We start from the raw sequence: 22,601 nt of genomic DNA on the forward strand, positions 1-22,601 counted from the left end.
GGGTACCGGTACAGAGTCAATGTGGAGGCTATATACAGGAGGTACCGGTACAGAGTCAATGTGGAGGCTATATACAGTGTGTTACGGTACAGAGTCAGTGTGGAGGCTATATACAGGGTGTTATGGTACAGAGTCAATGTGGAGGCTATACACAGGGGGTACCAGTACAGAGTCAATGTGGAGGCTATATAGAGGGGGTACTGGTACTGTGTCTACCTGGGTTAGTGTTAATTAAGACTAGGATGGACCACCAGCCAGTTAAACACTGTACTGTCTACCTGTGTTAGTGTTAATGAAGACTAGGATGGACTACCAGCCAATTAAACACTACTGTCTACCAGGGTTAGTGTTAATTAAGACTAGGATGGACTACCAGCCAATTAAACACTACTGTCTACCAGGGTTAGTGTTAATTAAGACTAGGATGGACCACCAGCCAGTTAAACACTGTACTGTCTACCAGGGTTAGTGTTAATTAAGACTAGGATGGACAACCAGCCAATTAAACACTACTGTCTACCAAGGTTAGTGTTAATTAAGACTAGGATGGACAACCAGCCAATTAAACACTACTGTCTACCAGGGTTAGTGTTAATTAAGACTAGGATGGACTACCAGTTAAACACTGTACTGTCTACCAGGGTTAGTGTTAATTAAGACTAGGATGGACTACCAGCCAATTAAACACTACTGTCTACCAGGGTTAGTGTTAATTAAGACTAGGATGGACTACCAGCCAATTAAACACTACTGTCTACCAGGGTTAGTGTTAATTAAGACTAGAATTAACACCCAATAGAACAGCATTGATCAGACAGGGCTTCATACTGGGATATATATATATACACACACACACACACACACACACACACACACACACACACACACATATATATATATATATATATATATATATATATATATATATATATATATATATATATATACAGTGCCTTGCAAAAGTATTCGGCCCCCTTGAACTTTGCGACTTTTTGACACATTTCAGGCTTCAAACATAAAGATATAAAACGGTATTTTTTTGTGAAGAATCAACAACAAGTGGGACACAATCATGAAGTGGAACGACATTTATTGGATATTTCAAACTTTTTGAACAAATCAAAACCTGAAAAATTGGGCGTGAGGATCTCTGAATGATCCAATGTTGACCTAAATGACTAATGATGATGAATACAATCCACCTGTATGTAATCAAGTCTCCATATACATGCACCTGCACTGTGATAGTCTCAGAGGTCCGTTAAAAGCGCAGAGAGCATCATGAAGAACAAGGAACACACCAGGCAGGTCCGAGATACTGTTGTGAAGAAGTTTAAAGCCGGATTTGGATACAAAAAGATTTCCCAAGCTTTAAACATACCAAGGAGCACTGTGCAAGCGATAATATTGAAATGGAAGGAGTATCAGACCACTGCAAATCTACCAAGACCTGGCCGTCCCTCTAAACTTTCAGCTCATACAAGGAGAAGACTGATCAGAGATGCAGCCAAGAGGCCCATGATCACTCTGGATGAACTGCAGAGATCTACAGCTGAGGTGGGAGACTCTGTCCATAGGACAACAATCAGTCGTATATTGCACAAATCTGGCCTTTATGGAAGAGTGGCAAGAAGAAAGCCATTTCTTAAAGATATCCATAAAAAGTGTTGGTTAAAGTTTGCCACAAGCCACCTGGGAGACACATCAAACATGTGGAAGAAAGTGCTCTGGTCAGATGAAACCAAAATTGAACTTTTTGGCAACAATGCAAAACGTTATGTTTGGCGTAAAAGCAACACAGCTGAACACACCATCCCCACTGTCAAACATGGTGGTGGCAGCATCATGGTTTGGGCCTGCTTTTCTTCAGCAGGGACAGGGAAGATGGTTAAAATTGATGGGAAGATGGATGGAGCCAAATACAGGACCATTCTGGAAGAAAACCCGATGGAGTCTGCAAAAGACCTGAGACTGGGACGGAGATTTGTCTTCCAACAAGACAATGATCCAAAAGATAAAGCAAAATCTACAATGGAATGGTTCAAAAATAAACATATCCAGGTGTTAGAATGGCCAAGTCAAAGTCCAGACCTGAATCCAATCGAGAATCTGTGGAAAGAACTGAAAACTGCTGTTCACAAATGCTCTCCATCCAACCTCACTGAGCTCGAGCTGTTTTGCAAGGAGGAATGGGAAAAGATTTCAGTCTCTCGTTGTGCAAAACTGATAGAGACATACCCCAAGCGACTTACAGCTGTAATCGCAGCAAAAGGTGGCGCTACAAAGTATTAATTTAAGGGGGCTGAATAATTTTGCACGCCCAATTTTTCAGTTTTTGATTTGTTAAAAAAGTTTGAAATATCCAATAAATGTCGTTCCACTTCATGATTGTGTCCCACTTGTTGTTGATTCTTCACAAAAAAATACAGTTTTATATCTTTATGTTTGATGCCTGAAATGTGGCAAAAGGTCGCAAAGTTCAAGGGGGCCGAATACCTTCGCAAGGCACTGTATATACACACACACACACACACACACACACACACACACACACACACACACACACACACACACACACACTGTACATGAAGAGCCTATTGACTTGCAATATCACCACAGTGTTGGTTGTGTGGTTTGTGTGGGTGAGGTGTTTACATCGAGCTGATTCATAGCAGGGGATCTGCTGGTCGATAGGCTGCCAAGCGTGTGCCTGTTCTTGTATGTGGTGGTGGTGGGGGGGGGGGGGGGGGGGGGGAGTGTGGTTTAACCCTCTGAGTTGTCTTGTGTTGTTTGGTTGAACAGACACATTTTTCACACAATTAATAAGGGCTCCCGAGTTGGGCAGCAGGCTAAGGTACTGCATCTCAGTGCTTGAAGCGTCACTACAGTCCCTGGTTCGAATCCAGGCCCCATCACATCCGGCCGTGATTGGGAGTCCCGTAGGGCGGCGCACAATTGGCCCAGCGTCGTCTGAGTCTGGCCGGTGTAGGCCGCCATTGTAAATAAGAATTTTGTTCTTCACTGACTTGCCGAGTTAAATCAAGGTTAAAGGTTAAATTAAATAACGGTTCAAAACGTTATTTTTCCGGTCAGAAGAGGGGAATGGGACCCCCCCCCCCCCCCCCCCCCCCGAAAAAAAAACATGATGGTTCTGTTTTAGAACAAAACGATTGGGGGGGAAAAAAATGTCATTTCCGAGCCCTGGTTTAAAACACCAGCTGTATTAATGTGGACGTTTTGTCACCTAGTGGCGATGTTAAAAGACCACAGTTCCTCTTGTAGTCACCAGCTCTCTTTTCACATTCATTCTTCAGGCAGTTCCTCTTGTTTTCACCAGCTCTCTTTTCACATTCATTCTTCAGGCAGGATATGATGGACACATTCCTTCAGATAGATGTGTATCAGTTCCCACTCAGCTGCTCGGCTCCTGGCCCCTCCCGTTCTTAACTCTGTCTGTGTCCCAAATGGCATCCTATATTCCCTACATAGTGCACTACAGAACCCGCATAGGGTTCTCGTAAAAAAGTAGTGCACTATGTAGGGGATATAGGGTGCCGTCTGGGACACATCTGTGATTTGATCAGCAGCAGCACGGCCGGCGACTGGGGAAAAAGAGGTGAAAGAAAGGACTATATCTGTGGAAATCATTAACGTAAAGAAATGTCATCTCCATCCCCTCTCTGACTGTGTCCCAAATTCCCTACATAGTACACTACCAATAGGGCTCTGGTCTAAAGTAGTGCACTGTGTAGGGAATAGGGTGCCATCTGGTCATCTCCATCCCCTCTCTGACTGTGTCCCAAATTCCCTACATAGTACACTACCAACAGGGCTCTGGTCAAAAGTAGTGCACTGTGTAGGGAATAGGGTGCCATTTGGGACGATCTCTCTCTTGCCTGTCTGGTTCCATCCAGAGGCTCTGTGCTCCTTTTAAAAAGCAACTAGGGGCACTGCTATGATGATCCATAAAGATCAGCCCTGCAGCTTGAGGCCACATGATATATAGCTTTAATTACCCTGCTACCGTCTGGCTGGCTGACTGGCTGACTGGTTGGCTGACTGGCTGTCTGGTTGGCTGACTGGCTGTCTGGTTGGCTGACTGGCTGACTGGCTGTCTGGCTGGCTGACTGGCTGTCTGGCTGTCTGGCTGGCTGACTGGTTGGCTGACTGGCTGACTGGCTGACTGGCTGACTGGCTGACTGGTTGGCTGACTGGCTGTCTGGTTGGCTGACTGGCTGTCTGGTTGGCTGTCTGGCTGTCTGGTTGGCTGACTGGCTGACTGGCTGACTGGCTGACTGGTTGGCTGACTGGCTGTCTGGTTGGCTGTCTGGCTGTCTGGTTGGCTGACTGGCTGACTGGCTGACTGGCTGACTGGTTGGCTGACTGGCTGTCTGGTTGGCTGTCTGGCTGTCTGGTTGGCTGACTGGCTGACTGGCTGGCTGTCTGGTTGGCTGTCTGGCTGTCTGGCTGGCTGACTGGCTGTCTGGTTGGCTGACTGGCTGACTGGTTGGCTGACTGGCTGACTGGTTGGCTGACTGGCTGGCTGACTGGCTGGCTGGCTGACTGGCTCTCTGGCTGGGGTTATTTTTAGAAAAATGGTGGTGTTTATGAAAAAGTGTCTATGGATGAGGGTGTCCAGACTGCCTGGGGTTTCAGGGGACGGGGACGTGAACAACCTCTGGGACGTGAACAACCTCTGGGATGCGAACAACCTCTGGGACGCGAACAACCTCTGGGACGTGAACAACCTCTGGGACGCGAACAACCTCTGGGACGCGAACAACCTCTGGGACGCGAACAACCTCTGGGACGCGAACAACCTCTGGGACGCGAACAACCTCTGGGACGCGAACAACCTCTGGGACGCGAACAACCTCTGGGACGCGATCAACCTCGGGGACGCGAACAACCTCGGGGACGCGAACAACCTCTGGGACGCGAACAACCTCTGGGACGCGAACAACCTCGCCAGAGGGGAAATTTTATCCCGTGTCGATGCAAAAATGAAGTGGCACAGTGAGAGGGATGGGATTTCATTACTGCCAAGCACAAAACAACTGGGGCTCTTATGGGCTCTGAGGCCCCTGGATCTGACACTTCTATGCACCGCAGTGTGTGTGTGTGTGTGTGTGTGAGAGAGAGTAGGAATGAGGCCTGTCAATTCAAATATTGCTGGCATTCATTCATGTTTCCTTTTCTTTTTCTTCTTCTTGTGTGATAACCTTTGACCTTTCTCCATATTCAGTAGGTCATGTCATTAACAGCAGAGTTTGACCTTTAGGAGCTGATTGACCTGCCACTCCAGAGGACAATGGGTCCCGACCATCTTCTATTTGATTTTGAAGTATAGCACTTTAGATTATTAGCCTTTTTTAAGTTCCTATATTTCCCTGTTCCATTGTCCTGGTTCAATATAGTGGTCAGAAATGACGTCCTTTGTGGAAGTCAATGAAGTGGCATTAAAACCCTTTTCTGCAGTGGCGTGAAACAGGGTCACGCATGACGTTCTTTAGAGGTCTCAAAACTGTTCCAATTCCCCAGAAAAATAAATCAATGAACGGAGAAAAAAAATAAATACACACACACAAAAAAAAAGGCCACCTTTTTAGTAGGTGAATGTGCCCCTCCGTTAATGTTTCCCTGTTGCACAATAGAGAAGCCAATGTAAGGAGGAAGTCGTGACGCAGCTCTGTGTTACTCTAGACGACTTGTTATCCGTGGACAGGAAATTAAAGAGACAAGGGAATCACTGAGGCTGTGTGACCCAAATGGCACCCTGTCACCTACATAGTGCACTACGGGTGCGTTCTATAGGGAATAGGGTAGCCAATTGGGATGTGGCCTAAAAGTCTAAATGTTCCCTTTTATCTACAGTGATGTGATTTGAGCTTTTGTACTCATTTAATTGAGCCTTTTATTAAATGAGGTCCTTAACCCTCAGCTCACAATGAGAGTCGGTGAGGGGAGCAAGTCAGTGTCCTAAATGTTCTCCATTCCCTAAATATGTGTATATTTCACTTTTATTTCACTAGGAAAGTCGGTTAAGAACAAATTCTTATTTACAATGACGGCCTACCAAAAGCCCTCCTGCGGGGACTGGGGCCTAAAATAATAAATATATATATATATATACATAAATACATATATAAATACATATATAAATACATCATGCCTTTCTTTCGACCACTATGTAGGTGATAGGGGGCCATTTTGGACATGCATTGTTACACAGATTGAACACCAACTGTACAGTGACCTACACAAATAAATAATAACACCTGGAAGGACGTCTGAGGAAGTGGTAATGTGGCTTCCTGGAAATTAGCATTTGATTCCATTCCATTGGTGGCTGTCAGGCTGAGCGTGGCAGCTGAGCGGACTTGAAGGCAGTTTCTTTCAGACCCGTCTCTGCATTAATGCACTGTTCTATTGTTCCGTGGAATGAGTAGAACCCGGAACATAACATTTAGAACACTTGAAGGTATTTTAGTTCCTAGACTCGTTATACAGAGGGAACTGTTCCCAATGAACTTGATTCATTCTCAATGCCTTCAGAAGAAATAGCAGTCGCACGTCATTATGGAGAAGTGGCGTGCTCTTGACCATGAATGGACTTTGTCCTCTTATGGTTTCTGCTTAAACTCTTAAACTCCTCCTCCTGAGTGAAAAACTGTGGATTTACAAAAATATAACTAGATATAACTAAATAGAAGGAGAGGAATCAGGGAGGAGGTATCCTCTGTAGGGGACTAGAAGGAGAGGAGGCAGGGAGGAGGTATCCTCTGTAGGGGGCTAGAAGGAGAGGAGTCAGGGAGGTGGTATCCTCTGTAGGGGACTAGAAGGAGAGGAGGCAGGGAGGAGGTATCCTCTGTAGGGGACTAGAAGGAGAGGAGGCAGGGAGGAGGTATCCTCTGTAGGGGACTAGAAGGAGAGTAGGAGGGAGGAGGTATCCTCTGTAGGGGACTGATGAATGGATGCTTGTGCTAATCTGGGTGGGCAGGGCTGTTACAGAGGAACTCTGAGTGGCCCTTTTACCTCGGCAACCCCGGTGCCTGCTAATTGAGTCCATATGTCCAGGAGCAGACATGCAGGTCCTCTCAGTCCACATACTAGGTCCTCTCAGCAGACATACAGGTAATCTCAGTCCACATACTAGGTCATCTCAGTCCACATACTAGGTCCTCTCAGTCCACATACTAGGTCCTCTCAGCAGACATACAGAGACTCTCAGTCCACATACTAGGTCCTCTCAGTCCACATACTAGGTCCTCTCAGCAGACATACAGGTCCTCTCAGTCCACATACTAGGTCCTCTCAGCAGACCTGAGTTCAAATTCTATTTGAAATCTTTCTAATACTTGAAAGATTTACTAGAGTCTGCCTGAAGTGCCAGATGGGCGGGGTTTAGTTTAGTCTGCCTGGGGTGCCAGATGGATGGGTTTAGTTTAGTCTGCCTGGAGTGCCAGATGGGTGGGGGTTTAGTTTAGTCTGCCTGGGGTGCCAGATGGATGGGTTTAGTTTAGTCTGCCTGGAGTGCTAGATGGGCGGGGGTTTAGTTTAGTCTGCCTGGAGTGCCAGATGGGCGGGGTTTAGTTTAGTCTGCCTGGGGTGCCAGATGGATGGGTTTGCAGTTTTCTATTGGTTCCATCTCACCAGGCAAGCTCAATCGAGCCCAGATTAAGTATTATAATCCAGATCTAATACTACTGTAGTGTCTCTCTCTCTCTGTCCTTATTAGACAGGCAGGGGAAGGGGAATGCTTCAACGGTATGTGTCCCACTGGCACCATATTCTCTATATATGACTTTAGACTAGAACTCTATGGACCCTGGTTATAACCAGGAGTACCTATTCCCTTTATAGGGCACTAATTATAACCAGGAGCACATATTCCCTTAAAACCTCTTTGATCTCTAGGGGTGCTATTTCATTTTTGGATAAAAAACGTTCCCGTTTTAAGCGCGATATTTTGTCACGAAAAGACTATGCATATTCTTGACAGTGAAGAAAACACTGAAGTTTCAGAATCTGCAAAGATATTGTCTGTAAGTGCCCCAGAACTCATTCTACAGGCGAAACCAAGATGATGCGTCAACCAGGAAATGAGCAGAATCTTTGAAGCTCTGTTTTCCATTGTCTCCTTATATGGCTGTGATGCGCAAGGAATGAGCCTACACTTTCTGTCTTTCCCCCAAGGTGTTAGCAGCATTGTGACGTATTTGTAGGCATATCATTGGAAGATTGACCATAAGAGACTACATTTTCCAAGTGTCCGCCTGGTGTCCTGCGTGGAATTCAGTGCCAATTGCCAGCTGCTTGTACTTTTCCATTTGATTGAGGGGAGAAACCATGCTTCCATGAACGATATATCATTGAAGAGATATGTGAAAAACACCTTGAGGATTGATTCTAAACAACGTTTGCCATGTTTTCAGTCGATATTATGGAGTTAATTTGGAAAAAAGTTCGCGTTTTGAGGACTGAATTTTCGTTTTTTTTTGGTAGCCAAATGTGATGTATAAAACGGAGCTATTTCTAATACACAAAGAATATTTTTGGAAAAACTGAGCATCTGCTATCTAACTGAGAGTATCCTCATTGAAAACATCAGAAGTTCTTCAAAGGTAAATTATTTTATTTGAAGGCTTTTATGTTTTTGTTGAAATGTTGCGTGCTGGATGCTAACGCTAATGCTAACGCTAAATGCTACGCTAGCTAGCTACTTTTACACAAATGATTGTTTTCCTATGGTTGAGAAGCATATTTTGAAAATCTGAGATGACAGTGTTGTTTACAAAAGGCTAAGCTTGAGAGATGGCATATTTATTTCATTTCATTTGCGATTTTCATGAATAGTTAACGTTGCCTTATGGTAATGAGCTTGAGTCTGTATTCCTGATACCGGATCCGGGATGGGGAGATCAGAGAGGGTTATAACCAGGAGCACATATTCCCTTTATAGGGCACTACTTTATAAAGGGAATAGGTGCTCCTGGTCATTAAAAGTGAACTTCAAGTATCATTTTAGTACCTTCTGCTCATTAATTCAACTTGAACCTTTGTCATTAATCCTTGATGGACAATGACACAACTCAGCAATTAGTGAGACACACAGCTATAAATAAAGAGCAGACTGTAATGGTTTTCTTCCGCTGAAGGAGAGGAGGACCAAAATGCAGCGTGGTTAGTGTTAAACATCTTTAATATAGACGATAACCGAGAACACTACAAAAATACAAAACAACAAATGTGAAAACCGAAACAGTCCTATCTGGTGCAATGACACAAAGACAGAAGACAAACCACCCACAAAACCAAACACAAAACAGGCTACCTAAATATGGTTCCCAATCAGAGACAATGACTAACACCTGCCTCTGAGAATCATATCAGGCCAAACAACTAACCCAACATAGAAACACAAAACATAGAATGCCCACTCAGCTCACGTCCTGACCAACACTAAAACAAAGAAAACACAAAAGAACTGTGATCAGAACGTGACACAGACTCTTTCCACACCTCCCTTATTTTAACCCCAGCAGTGTCCCCTCCCATATTTTAACCCCAGCAGTGTCCCCTCCCATATTTTAACCCCAGCAGTGTCACCTCCCTTATTTTAACCCCAGCAGTGTCCCCTCCCATATTTTAACCCCAGCAGTGTCACCTCCCTTATTTTAACCCCAGCAGTGTCACCTCCCTTATGTTAACCCCAGCAGTGTCCCCTCCCATATTTTAACCCCAGCAGTGTCCCCTCCCATATTTTAACCCCAGCAGTGTCCCCTCCCATATTTTAACCCCAGCAGTGTCACCTCCCTTATTTTAACCCCAGCAGTGTCCCCTCCCATATTTTAACCCCAGCAGTGTCACCTCCCTTATTTTAACCCCAGCAGTGTCACTTCCCATATTTTAACCCCAGCAGTGTCACCTCCCATATTTTAAACCTAGCAGTGTCACCTCCCATATTTTAAACCTAGCAGTGTCACCTCCCATATTTTAAACCCAGCAGTGTCACCACCCTCAACTTAATGAATCACACACTTTTCAATTGATTGGGATTAGTTACTGTGCCAGTTTACAGATCAGCGTGTGTGTGTGTGTGTGTGTGCTCGCGCTCCTTTGCTTAGTAAGCCGGGGTTAGGGTTGCCCTCTTCTAACGAGCTGTGCTCTGTCCTTCGCTGTGAGGAGGGGAGGGGGACATGCCTGAAGGGGATTACCAGAGACCCTCTGGTTCCATCCCACACGGCGCCCAAATTCCCTACATAGTGCCCTACTTTGACCTGGGCCCGCAGTGCACTATGTAGGGAACAGGGTGGTCTATAGAATGGAGCCCTGTGTGAGAAAGGAAAGACCTCTCTGTGTACTAGTGCCAGCCCAGTGTACTAGTGCCAGCCCAGTGTACTAGTGCCAGCCCAGTGTACTAGTGCCAGCCCAGTGTACTGGTGCCAGCCCAGTGTACTAGTGCTAGCCCAGTGTACTAGTGCTAGCCCAGTGTACTAGTGCCAGCCCAGTGTACTAGTGCTAGCCCAGTGTACTAGTGCCAGCCCAGTGTGCTAGTGCCAGCCCAGTGTACTAGTGCCAGCCCAGTGTACTAGTGCCAGCCCAGTGTACTAGTGCCAGCCCAGTGTGCTAGTGCCAGCCCAGTGTACTAGTGCCAGCCCAGTGTACTAGTGCCAGCCCAGTGTACTAGTGCCAGCTCAGTGTACTAGTGTCAGCCCGGTGTGCTAGTGCCAGCCCGGTGTACTAGTGCCGGCCCGGTGTGCTAGTGCCAGCCCAGTGTACTAGTGCCAGCCCAGTGTACTAGTACCAGCTCTGTGTGTACTTGTGCCAGCCTAGTGTACTAGTGCCAGCCCAGTGTACTGGTGCCAGCCCAGTGTACTAGTGCCAGCCCAGTGTACTAGTGCCAGCCCAGTGTACTGGTGCCAGCCCAGTGTACTGGTGCCAGCCCAGTGTACTAGTGCCAGCCCAGTGTACTGGTGCCAGCCCAGTGTACTAGTGCCAGCCCAGTGTACTAGTGCCAGCCCAGTGTGTACTAGTGCCAGCCCAGTGTGTACTAGTGCCAGCCCAGTGTACTAGTGCCAGCCCAGTGTACTAGTGCCAGCCCAGTGTGTACTAGTGCCAGCCCAGTGTGCTAGTGCCAGCCCAGTGTGCTAGTGCCAGCCCAGTGTGCTAGTGCCAGCCCAGTGTGCTAGTGCCAGCCCAGTGTGCTAGTGCCAGCCCAGTGTGCTAGTGCCAGCCCAGTGTGCTAGTGCCAGCCCAGTGTGCTAGTGCTAGCCCAGTGTGCTAGTGCCAGCCCAGTGTACTAGTCTCAGCCCAGTGTACTAGTGCCAGCCCAGTGTACTAGTGCCAGCCCAGTGTACTAGTGCCAGCCCAGTGTGCTACTGCCAGCCCAGTGTGCTAGTGCCAGCCCAGTGTGCTAGTGCCAGCCCAGTGTGCTAGTGCCAGCCCAGTGTGCTAGTGCCAGCCCAGTGCACTAGTGCCAGCCCAGTGTACTAGTCTCAGCCCAGTGTACTAGTGCCAGCCCAGTGTACTAGTGCCAGCCCAGTGTACTAGTGCCAGCCCAGTGTACTAGTGCTAGCCCAGTGTTCTAGTGCCAGCCCAGTGTACTAGTGCCAGCCCAGTGTACTAGTGCCAGCCCAGTGTACTAGTGCTAGCCCAGTGTACTAGTGCCAGCCCAGTGTACTAGTGCCAGCCCAGTGTGCTAGTGCCAGCCCAGTGTGCTAGTGCCAGCCCAGTGTGCTAGTGCCAGCCCAGTGTACTAGTGCCAGACCAGTGTGCTAGTGCCAGCCCAGTGTGCTAGTGCCAGCCCAGTGTACTAGTGCCAGACCAGTGTACTAGTGCCAGACCAGTGTACTTGTGCCAGCCCAGTGTACTAGTGCCAGCCCAGTGTACTAGTGCCAGCCCAGTGTGCTAGTGCCAGCCCAGTGTGCTAGTGCCAGCCCAGTGTGCTAGTGCCAGCCCAGTGTGCTAGTGCCAGCCCAGTGTGCTAGTGCCAGCCCAGTGTGCTAGTGCCAGCCCAGTGTGCTAGTGCCAGACCAGTGTACTAGTGCTAGCCCAGTGTACTTGTGCCAGCCCAGTGTACTAGTGCCAGCCCAGTGTACTAGTGCTAGCCCAGTGTGCTAGTGCCAGCCCAGTGTGCTAGTGCCAGCCCAGTGTGCTAGTGCCAGCCCAGTGTGCTAGTGCCAGCCCAGTGTACTAGTGCCAGCCCAGTGTACTAGTGCCAGCCCAGTGTACTAGTGCCAGCCCAGTGTACTAGTGCCAGCCCAGTGTACTAGTGCCAGCCCAGTGTGTACTAGTGCCAGCCCAGTGCACTAGTGCCAGCCCAGTGTACTAGTGCCAGCCCAGTGTACTAGTGCCAGCCCAGTGTGCTAGTGCCAGCCCAGTGTGCTAGTGCCAGCCCAGTGTACTAGTGCCAGCCCAGTGTGCTAGTGCCAGCCCAGTGTACTAGTGCCAGCCCAGTGTACTAGTGCCAGCCCAGTGTGCTAGTGCCGTTCCAGTGTACTAGTGCCAGCCCAGTGTACTAGTGCCAGCCCAGTGTACTAGTGCCAGCCCAGTGTACTAGTGCCAGCCCAGTGTACTAGTGCCAGCCCAGTGTGCTAGTGCCAGCCCAGTGTGCTAGTGCCAGCCCAGTGTACTAGTGCCAGCCCAGTGTACTAGTGCCAGCCCAGTGTACTAGTGCCAGCCCAGTGTACTAGTGCTAGCCCAGTGTACTAGTGCCAGCCCAGTGTACTAGTGCCAGCCCAGTGTACTAGTGCTAGCCCAGTGTACTAGTGCTAGCCCAGTGTACTAGTGCCAGCCCAGTGTACTAGTGTCAGCCCAGTGTACTAGTGCCAGCCCAGTGTGCTAGTGCCAGCCCAGTGTACTAGTGCCAGCCCAGTGTACTAGTGCCAGCCCAGTGTACTAGTGCCAGCCCAGTGTGCTAGTGCCAGCCCAGTGTACTAGTGCCAGCCCAGTGTACTAGTGCCAGCCCAGTGTACTAGTGCTAGCCCAGTGTACTAGTGCCAGCCCAGTGTACTAGTGCCAGCCCAGCTCTGGGGTTTAACAGAGAAACTGATCCTCTTTAACGTCAACTGTTTAAGAGGTTACGGACCCTTGCTCAATCGCAGTTCCGCTACTGTAAAACAACAACTGTATACTGTAAACACTGTTATTAGGGTTGCTGTGATCCAGTTGTGCTGTAGAATTATCCTTCTTCATAGCACACCCAGTGGAGAGACTAGAGTTCAAAGGTCAGCACCTCAACTTTCTACTATCCGTAATGTGTGTTATCTCTGTTTCTAGTAAATCCAGTCCATGTGGATTAATGGACTGGTATAAGCATTAGCTCTCACAACAGTCGTTGGGTGTGTCCCAAATGACCCTCTAGTCTTTATATAGTGTATATAGGGGATAGGGTGCAGTTTGGGACATAAACCAGGAGCAGTTAAGCATTCAGAGTTATAAGGTGGACTTGAGCCCCTCCCTTTCTCAGAGTCTCTGTTATTACTCTCTAGTCCTATCTGTGGGAGCCACATGGGGTTCTCTGTATGACTGAGGTTATGTGGATACTAGGGATGACTTGAGGACTCTGACTCTGACTGACTGACTCTGACTGACTGAAAACTGACTGACTGCCTGACTGACTGACTGACTAACTGACTAACTCTGACGGACTGACTGAATAACTGACTGACTGACTAAATGACTAACTGACTCTGACTGACTGAAAACTGACTGACTGACTGACTCTGACTGACTGAAAACTGACTGACTCTGACTGACTGACTGACTCTGACGGACTGACTGACTCTGACTGACTGACTGACTGACTGACTCTGACGGACTGACTGACTCTGACTGACTGACTGACGGACTGACTCTGATGGACTGACTGACTCTGACTGATGGATTGACTCTGACTGATGGATTGACTGACTGACTGACTGACTGACTCTGACGGACTGACTGACTCTGACGGACTGACTGACTCTGACTGACTGACTGACTCTGACTGACTGACTGACGGACTGACTCTGATGGACTGACTGACTCTGACTGACTGACTCTGACTGACTGACTGACTCTGACGGACTGACTCTGACTGACTGACTGACTCTGATGGACTGACTGACTCTGATGGACTGACTGACTCTGACTGACTCTGACGGACTGACTGACTGACTCTGACGGACTGACTGACTGACTCTGACTGACTGACTCTGACTGACTGACTCTGACTGACTGACTGACTGACTCTGACTGACTGACTCTGACTACTCCACATCTTCATCCTAGTGTTTCTCCATCGTCATCCGCTGGCGTTTCTCTACTCTGTTACATGATCCACAGATGGAGTGAGTTGATCCACAGATGGAGTGAGTTGATGGAGTGAGTTGATCCACAGATGGAGTGAGTTGATGGCTTGACGCCTGTCTCTGTCTGCTGTCAGGTACATTGGGATTTGGCTGATGTCAACATGACGTAACATTTTAATGCTTTTTAAAACAACAACACGTCAGCTCCTAATTGACAGATGACTTCCTGTTTTTAATTCAATGCACATTTAGGGTTTTTATGGTGTGATGTGTTGTCCTCGAGGAGCATGCAGAAAACGTCTGTCTGTTGTATGGGAGGAGGTGTCAAGAAGTGTGCAGTCACAGCTGATCTTTGTGTGTGTGTGCTGTGCAGGTGTGTGTGTGTGCTGTGCAGGTGTGTGTGTGTGTGTGTGTGTGTGTGTGTGTCTCTGTCTATCTGGAGCACACGTGTCTGCCAGGAATGAGCTCTGTGTTATATTCAGGCTGAAGAGAGAGTTGAGAGGAGGGTGAGCACGCTGAACTAGTGTTGCCTCAGAGCCTTCTGGGAAGGCGAGGTGCACATGGGGATCAGGGTCCTGTTCAATAGGCACCAAACGGAGGAGAACACACTGAAATAGGAAGAGGGACTTCCTGGGTCATGTTCATTAGTGCACACCGTAGCAAACCATAGAAAATGGTATTCAGTTGCAAATTAGCGCTTCTTAAGTTCAGGTTGTCCCTACCCATTTTGTTTTGTTTTCTTCCGTTTAGTTTCTAATGAAAACGTTTTTGCTACGCTGTGCACTAATGAATATGGGCCTCACAGGGTTCTCAGATAGACGGACAGAATTCACGTGTTGCCCGGTTAGATCAGTTGTCAGAAGAGACCAGAGGAGAGGAGACGAGACCAGAGGAGAGGAGAGGAGACGAGACCAGAGGAGTGGAGAGGAGTGGAGACGAGAGGAGACGAGAGGAGAGGGGACCAGAGGAAAGGAAAGGAGAGGAGAGGGGACCAGAGGAGAGGAAAGGAGAGGAGAGGGGACCAGAGGAGAGGAGAGGGGACCAGAGGAGAGGAAAGGAGAGGAGAGGGGACCAGAGGAGAGGAAAGGAGAGGAGAGGAAAGGAGGGGAGCGGGGATCAAAGGAGAGGAGAGGGGAGGAGAGGAGAGGGGACCAGAGGAGAGGAGGGGGGACAAGAGCAGAGGAGAGGAAAGGAGAGGAGAGGGGACCAGAGGAGAGGAGAGGGGACCAGAGCAGAGGAGAGGAGAGGAGAGGGGACCAGAGGAGAGGAGAGGGTACCAGAGCAGAGGAAAGGAGAGGGGACGAGAGGAGAGGGGACCAGAGGGGAGGAGAGGAGAGGGGACCAGAGGAGAGGAGAGGGGACCAGAGGAGAGGAGAGGGGACCAGAGCAGAGGAGAGGAAAGGAGAGGAGAGGGGACCAGAGGAGAGGAGAGGAGAGGGGAGGAGAGGGGACCAGAGGAGAGGAGAGGGGACCAGAGCAGAGGAAAGGAGAGGGGACCAGAGGAGAGGGGACCAGAGGAGAGGAGGGGGGACCAGAGCAGAGGAGAGGAAAGGAGAGGAGAGGGGACCAGAGGAGAGGAAAGGAGAGGCGAGGGGAGGAGAGGAGAGGGGACCAGAGCAGAGGAGAGGAGAGGGTACCAGAGCAGAGGAGAGGAGAGGGGACCAGAGGGGAGGAGAGGAGAGGGGACCAGAGGAGAGGAGAGGAGAGGGGACCAGAGGAGAGGAGAGGGGACCAGAGCAGAGGAGAGGAGAGGGGAGCAGAGGAGAGGAGAGGGGACCAGAGGAGAGGAGAGGGGAGGAGAGGAGAGGAGAGGGGACCAGAGCAGAGGAAAGGAGAGGGGACCAGAGGAGGGGGGACCAGAGCAGAGGAGAGGAGGGGGGACCAGAGCAGAGGAGAGGAGAGGGGACCAGAGGAGAGGAGAGGAGAGGGGAGGAGAGGAGAGGAGAGGGGACCAGAGCAGAGGAAAGGAGAGGGGACCAGAGGAGAGGGGACCAGAGGAGAGGAGGGGGGACCAGAGCAGAGGAGAGGAGAGGAGAGGGGACCAGAGGAGAGGAGAGGAGAGGAAAGGAGAGGCGAGGGGAGGAGAGGAGAGGGGACCAGAGCAGAGGAGAGGAGAGGGTACCAGAGCAGAGGAGAGGAGAGGGGACCAGAGGAGAGGAGAGGGGACCAGAGGAGAGGAGAGGGGACCAGAGGAGAGGAGAGGGTACCAGAGCAGAGGAGAGGAGAGGGGACCAGAGGAGAGGAGAGGGTACCAGAGCAGAGGAGAGGAGAGGGGACCAGAGGAGAGGAGAAGGATGCATCTACATTATGTTTTTAAAATATGACATGCCTTTATTATGTTATGCGCCGGCCACCGACGTCTGCACAACGTTTAACAACCTCAGTCTGACGTCCCAAATGGCACCCTATTCCCTTGATATAGTTACTCGGTCTTAGTTCATCTTGTCACAAGTAGGACACTATATAGGGAATAGGGTTCAATTTGGGACAGAACCTCGGAACACTGTGATCTCTCGCTTTTCCCGCCCCTGTTTGGGAGTGGACAGGAAGTACCACTGACTCCTTCACGGAGGCGGTGTCTTTCCCGCCCCTGTTTGGGAATGGACAGGAAGTACCACTGACTCCTTCACGGAGGCGGTGTCTTTCCCGCCCCTGTTTGGGAATGGACACGAAGTACCACTGACTCCTTCACGGTGTCTTTCCCGCCCCTGTTTGGGAATGGACAGGAAGTACCACTGACTCCTTCACGGAGGCGGTGTCTATAGGTGTTTATTTCCACCAGTCCACCTATTTATTATCTGTTGACATTGTAAAAGAACAAGTTTTCTTTAGGGTTAGGGTTGGGGTTGGGGTTAGGGTCAGGGTCAGGGTTAGGGTCAGGGTTAGGGTTAGTTTTCTTTAGCCCCAATGCACCATAGTATGTTTCTTAGTTTGTCCTTATACAGTTAGTGTGACCTTTTTAAAATGCAATTCATTTAATTTCTCAACATTTTCTATCAGACCCCAAACACACCTCATTCTGGCAGTTACAAATATGAATTATCATGTCGTCTTAATACATTCTGCTTTCTGCTCAGACTGCTGATGCTACAGGGAGCTAGCCTCAACTCCCCCCTCCTTACCCCTCAACTCCCTCCTGTCCCTCCTCACACCTCTACCCCCCTCCTCGCCCCTCAACTCCCTCCTGTCCCCTCTACCCCCCTACTCACCCCTCAACTCCCTCCTGTCCCTCCTCACACCTCTACCCCCCTCCTCACCCCTCAACTCCCTCCTGTCCCCCCTTTCCCCTCTACCCCCCTACTCACCCCTCAACTCCCTCCTGTCCCTCCTCACACCTCTACCCCCCTCCTCACTCCTCAACTCCCTCCTGTCCCCCCTTTCCCCTCTACCCCCCTACTCACCCCTCAACCCCCCCCCCTACTCACCCCTCAACTCCCTCCTGTCCCTCCTCACCCCTCAACTCCCTCCTGTCCCCCCTTTCCCCTCTACCCCCCTACTCACCCCTCTACCCCCCCCCCCCCCCCCCCCCCCCCCCAACCCCCCTCCAACCTTGCCACTACAAACACTCTGAAGCATTAGTACTCCGTTCCAGGGTTAGCTCACCCCTCTACCCCCCCCCCCCCCCCCCACCCCCAACCCCCCTCCAACCTTGCCACTACAAACACTCTGAAGCATTAGTACTCCGTTCCAGGGTTAGCTCACCCCTCTACCCCCACCCCCCACCCCCAACCCCCCTCCAACCTTGCCACTACAAACACTCTGAAGCATTAGTACTCCGTTCCAGGGTTAGCTCACCCCTCTACCCCCACCCCCCACCCCCAACCCCCCTCCAACCTTGCCACTACAAACACTCTGAAGCATTAGTACTCCGTTCCAGGGTTAGCTCACCCCTCTACCCCCACCCCCCACCCCCAACCCCCCTCCAACCTTGCCACTACAAACACTCTGAAGCATTAGTACTCCGTTCCAGGGTTAGCTCAAGGCCCAAAGCAATCAAAGCTTCACATTAAAAACCTTCGTTCTTGACATTGACTAATGGGCTACATCCCAAATGGCTCCCTATATAGTCCACGGTTTTTCACCATAATCCCTATGGGCCCTGGTAAAAGAAGCAGTGCATTAAATAGGGAATAGGGTGCAGTTTGGGACGAAACCGCTGCTAGAAGAGCCTTGTCAGCAGATACCATGGTGCCAGTAACCAGTTATTGAAAAAGGACCCCATTATCAAGGTTACTCAGCGTAGAGAGAGAACGAGGTAAATGATTGTCATTGGATTCCGTCTGATGTTTTTTTTTCTTCAGTTGTCCTGATTGCTAGGTTAGGCTTTTCAGTTAGACATAAAGTTGGAGAGCGGAGAACGAGTAAAAATGAATGCCCACTTTGATACTTTGATACTTATCTGCTACTGCACCAAACGGAGGAGAACACACTGAAATAGGAAGAGGGACTTCCTGGGTCATGTTCATTAGTGCACACCGTAGCAACCCGTAGCAAATAGTATTCCGTTGTAAATTAGCGCTTCTTAAGTTCAGGTTGTCCCTACCCGTTTCTGTTTTCTTCCATTTAGTTTTAATGAATACGGGACCTCGACATCCGGCCTGGCTGCCAAGTGGGTTGGTCTATGCCCTCCATGGCTGCACGCCTGCCCAGTCATGTGAAATCCATAGATTAGGGCCTAATTAATTTATTTGAATAGACTGATTTCCTTATAAAACTGTGACTCAGTATTTTAGAAATTGTTTCATGTTGTGTTTATATTTTTGCTAGACACCCCATTTTCATATATTTCTATAGATTTTAAATTAGATTTGAATCAAAACTGTAACTCGGCCACTAAGGAACATTCACTGTCCTCATGGTAAACAACTCCAGTGTAGATTTGGCCTCGTGTTTTAGGTTATTGTCGTGCTGAAAGGTGAATTCATCTCCCTGTGTCTGGTGGAAAGAAGGCTGAACTAGGTTTTCCTCTAGGATTTGCCTGTACTTAGTGCCATTCTGTTTATTTTTTTTTATCCTGAACAAAGATTACAAGCATACCCATAACATGATGCAGCCACCACTATGCTTGAAAATATGGAGAGTGGTACTCATGTTCTGTGGAAATTCAATAGATTACTAACACGTTGTATTCAGGACAGAAAGTGAATTGCTTTGCCACATTTTGTGCAGTATTACTTTAGTGCCTTGTTCCAATCAGGATGCATGTTTTGGAATATTTGTATTCTGTACAGGCTTCCTTCTTTTCACTCTGTCATTTAGGTTAGTATTGTGGAGTAACTACAATGTTGTTAAATCCATCCTCAGTTTTCTCCCGTCACAGCCATTAAACTCTGTAACTGTTTTAAAGTCACGATTGGCCTCATGGTGAAACCCCTGAGTGGTTTCCTTCCTCTCCTGCAACTGAGTTAGGAAGGACGCCTCTAACTTTGTAGTGACTGGGTGTATTGATACACCATCCAAAGTGTAATGAATAAGGTTGGCTTTTTACCCCAATTCCCCCCAAATTGACCCGTGTTACATTTAGCCCCACTCTCCCCTATTCACTCAAAGCAAATTGGAAAGTGGTAACATGTTAACCATACCACTGCTAAAAACTCTGGCTTTAAAATTACGCAGTTTGCGCATATTTAGTAGTTGCGAAATAACCAAAGTAGGAATGGAAAGCTGGGATCTACCTTTTAAAAAAAACAAACAATGGCCATTAAAACTGCAGTTTTCCCTACGATTGGAAATTCACAACTTAAATCTCGGGAGGAATATTTATCTCGCATAGAACACATGTAAATGTAAAAGTATAACTTTAGACTGCTCCCTCGCCCATACCTGGGCGCGAACCAGGGACCCTCTGCACACATCAACAACTAACACCCACGAAGCATCGTTACCCATCGCTCCACAAAAGCCGCGGCCCTTGCAGAGCAAGGGGAACCACTACTTCAAGGTCTCAGAGCAAGTGACGTCACCGATTTGAAACGCTATTTAGAGCGCACCGCCGCTAACTAAGCTAGCCGTTTCACATCCGTTACACTAGCACCACCGCTAACTAGCTAGCCGTTTCACATCCGTTACACTAGCACCACCGCTAACTAAGTTAGCCGTTTCACATCCGTTACACTAGCACCACCGCTAACTAGCTAGCCGTTTCACATCCGTTACACACACAACAACAAGCCGGCAAGGTAGATCAACTATTTATTAGAATATAGTGTTGTCTGATTTCTCTGTTCATTACTCATTTTGTTGGCAGAGGAAAAGTAAATTCTAGCATCTTCAAAGTCTCGGCAGAAATCATTTTTCATGTTCCATGTTTATTTGCCGTGATGGCAATCATTTAGATGTTTGATGAGTCGGAAACACTGCTGTGCACAGTCCTGGGTTCCCTGAAAATCATAGGAAATCATTTCTTTGTCCTATGAAGTGTGGAAAACGTTGGTATTGTTAGCCCTCATTTGCTCACCCATTATTTCTGAAGGTTAAATGTCAACCGAGACCGAGATGGTATAAATGATATCCCAGGAGTCATTAGTGCGTAGAGAGGTATTGAATGGTTGGCTACAGTTCTAGCCTATTAGAGAAGACATACAGCTATCTGACCTTTTGTCTGCTCTATGTGGTTACCTGGCTATTAAAGGCCCGGTTGAAAGGGTTGCACTGTCATTTACTCTCACCAGGCTGTGCTGTGTTCATGCTTGGCCAAACAGACACCACGGAAAATAATGATAATACACTAAATACTGTAGTACTGAGAAGACACTATTATCCAAAGTGACATGCATTTACTGTGTGTGATCTGATTCCCGATGAATTGAACCCATGACCTTCACGTTGCTAGTGACACAGTGTTTACCGATCGGACCACACCCATAATAATGACTTCTCTTTTCCCATGATTCCCCCTGATCAGAAGTAGGTGAGATATGTCTAGAGGTCAGTCTTTATGTTATTTATCTAGTTAAGAACAAATCTTATTTACAATGACTGGTCTAGGAACAGTGGTCTAGGAACAGTGGGTTAACTGGTCTAGGAACAGTGGGTTAACTGGTCTAGGAACAGTGAGGTTAACTGGTCTAGGAACAGTGGGTTAACTGGTCTAGGAACAGTGGGTTAACTGGTCTAAGAACAGTGGTGTTAACTGGTCTAGGAACAGTGGATTAACTGGTCTAGGAACAGTGGGTTAACTGGTCTAGGAACAGTGGGTTAACTGGTCTAGGAACAGTGGGTTAACTGGTCTAGGAACAGTGGGTTAACTGGTCTAGGAACAGTGGGTTAACTGGTCTAGGAACAGTGGGTTAACTGGTCTAGGAACAGTGGGTTAACTGGTCTAGGAACAGTGGGTTAACTGGTCTAGGAACAGTGGGTTAACTGGTCTAGGAGCAGTGGGTTAACTGGTCTAGGAACAGTGGGTTAACTGGCCTAGGAACAGTGGGTTATCTGGTCTAGGAACAGTGGGTTAACTGGTCTAGGAACAGTGGGTTAACTGGTCTAGGAACAGTGGGTTAACTGGTCTAGTGGGTTAACTGACAGTGGGTTAACTGGTCTAGGAACAGTGGGTTAAACTGCCTGTTCAGGGGCAGAACGACAGATTTTTTTACCTTGCTCTGGGATTCGATCTAGCAACCTTTTGGTTACTGGCCCAACGCTCTAACCACTAGGCTACCTGCCTCCCCAATTTCATAGTAGTCTGATCCACAACATGAATTAAAGGAATAGTTCACCTAAAATAAAGTCTTGTTTCTTCTGCACCTTGTATTAGTTACCGTTGTAGTGAGGACGCTGTTGTTCACTTGAACTAAAATAACTTTTAAATGTTTTAATGGTTACAGTTCTCATCCTTTGGTGTGTCATTTATAATGACTCTCCTCTTTCCGCGATTCCCCTGCAGATTAAAAGTGGTAAGAGTGAGAAGGAGGTACAGCAGCTGCATCTGAAGAGTGTCCAGTATCTGGAGCGTTACATGTACCTGATCCTCTTCAACAGCTACCTGCATCTGGAGAAGAAAAACTCCTGGCAACGATCCTTCACCACCTGGATGCAACAGGTTGGTGGGCCTCCCGTTCATTCACACAGCACAACTCACAGTGGAATAATATAGAATCAAATAGAATAGAAGAGACTGGATGCAACAGGTTGGTGGGCCTCCCGTTCATTCACACAGCACAACTCACAGTGGAATAATATAGAATCAAATAGAATAGAAGAGACTGGATGCAACAGGTTGGTGGGCCTCCCGTTCATTCACACAGCACAACTCACAGTGGAATAATATAGAATCAAATAGAATAGAAGAGACTGGATGCAACAGGTTGG

The 22,601-nt window shown here is 48.3% G+C and overlaps 1 protein-coding gene across 2 annotated transcripts in view; it reads left to right on the forward strand.

Annotated features, from left to right (window-relative positions):
* The window catches only part of LOC110516810 (paladin), a 160,428-nt gene that overhangs the window by 112,570 nt on the left and 25,257 nt on the right, over positions 1–22,601 (forward strand). For both annotated transcript variants that reach the window (XM_036959867.1, XM_036959868.1), the window contains exon 19: positions 22,177–22,332. In XM_036959867.1, coding sequence (XP_036815762.1) covers positions 22,177–22,332 — 156 coding nt within the window. The remainder of the gene's footprint in view (positions 1–22,176; positions 22,333–22,601) is intronic.

This window comes from Oncorhynchus mykiss, chromosome 23, assembly GCF_013265735.2.
Source record: "Oncorhynchus mykiss isolate Arlee chromosome 23, USDA_OmykA_1.1, whole genome shotgun sequence".
Classification (NCBI taxonomy): domain Eukaryota; kingdom Metazoa; phylum Chordata; class Actinopteri; order Salmoniformes; family Salmonidae; genus Oncorhynchus; species Oncorhynchus mykiss.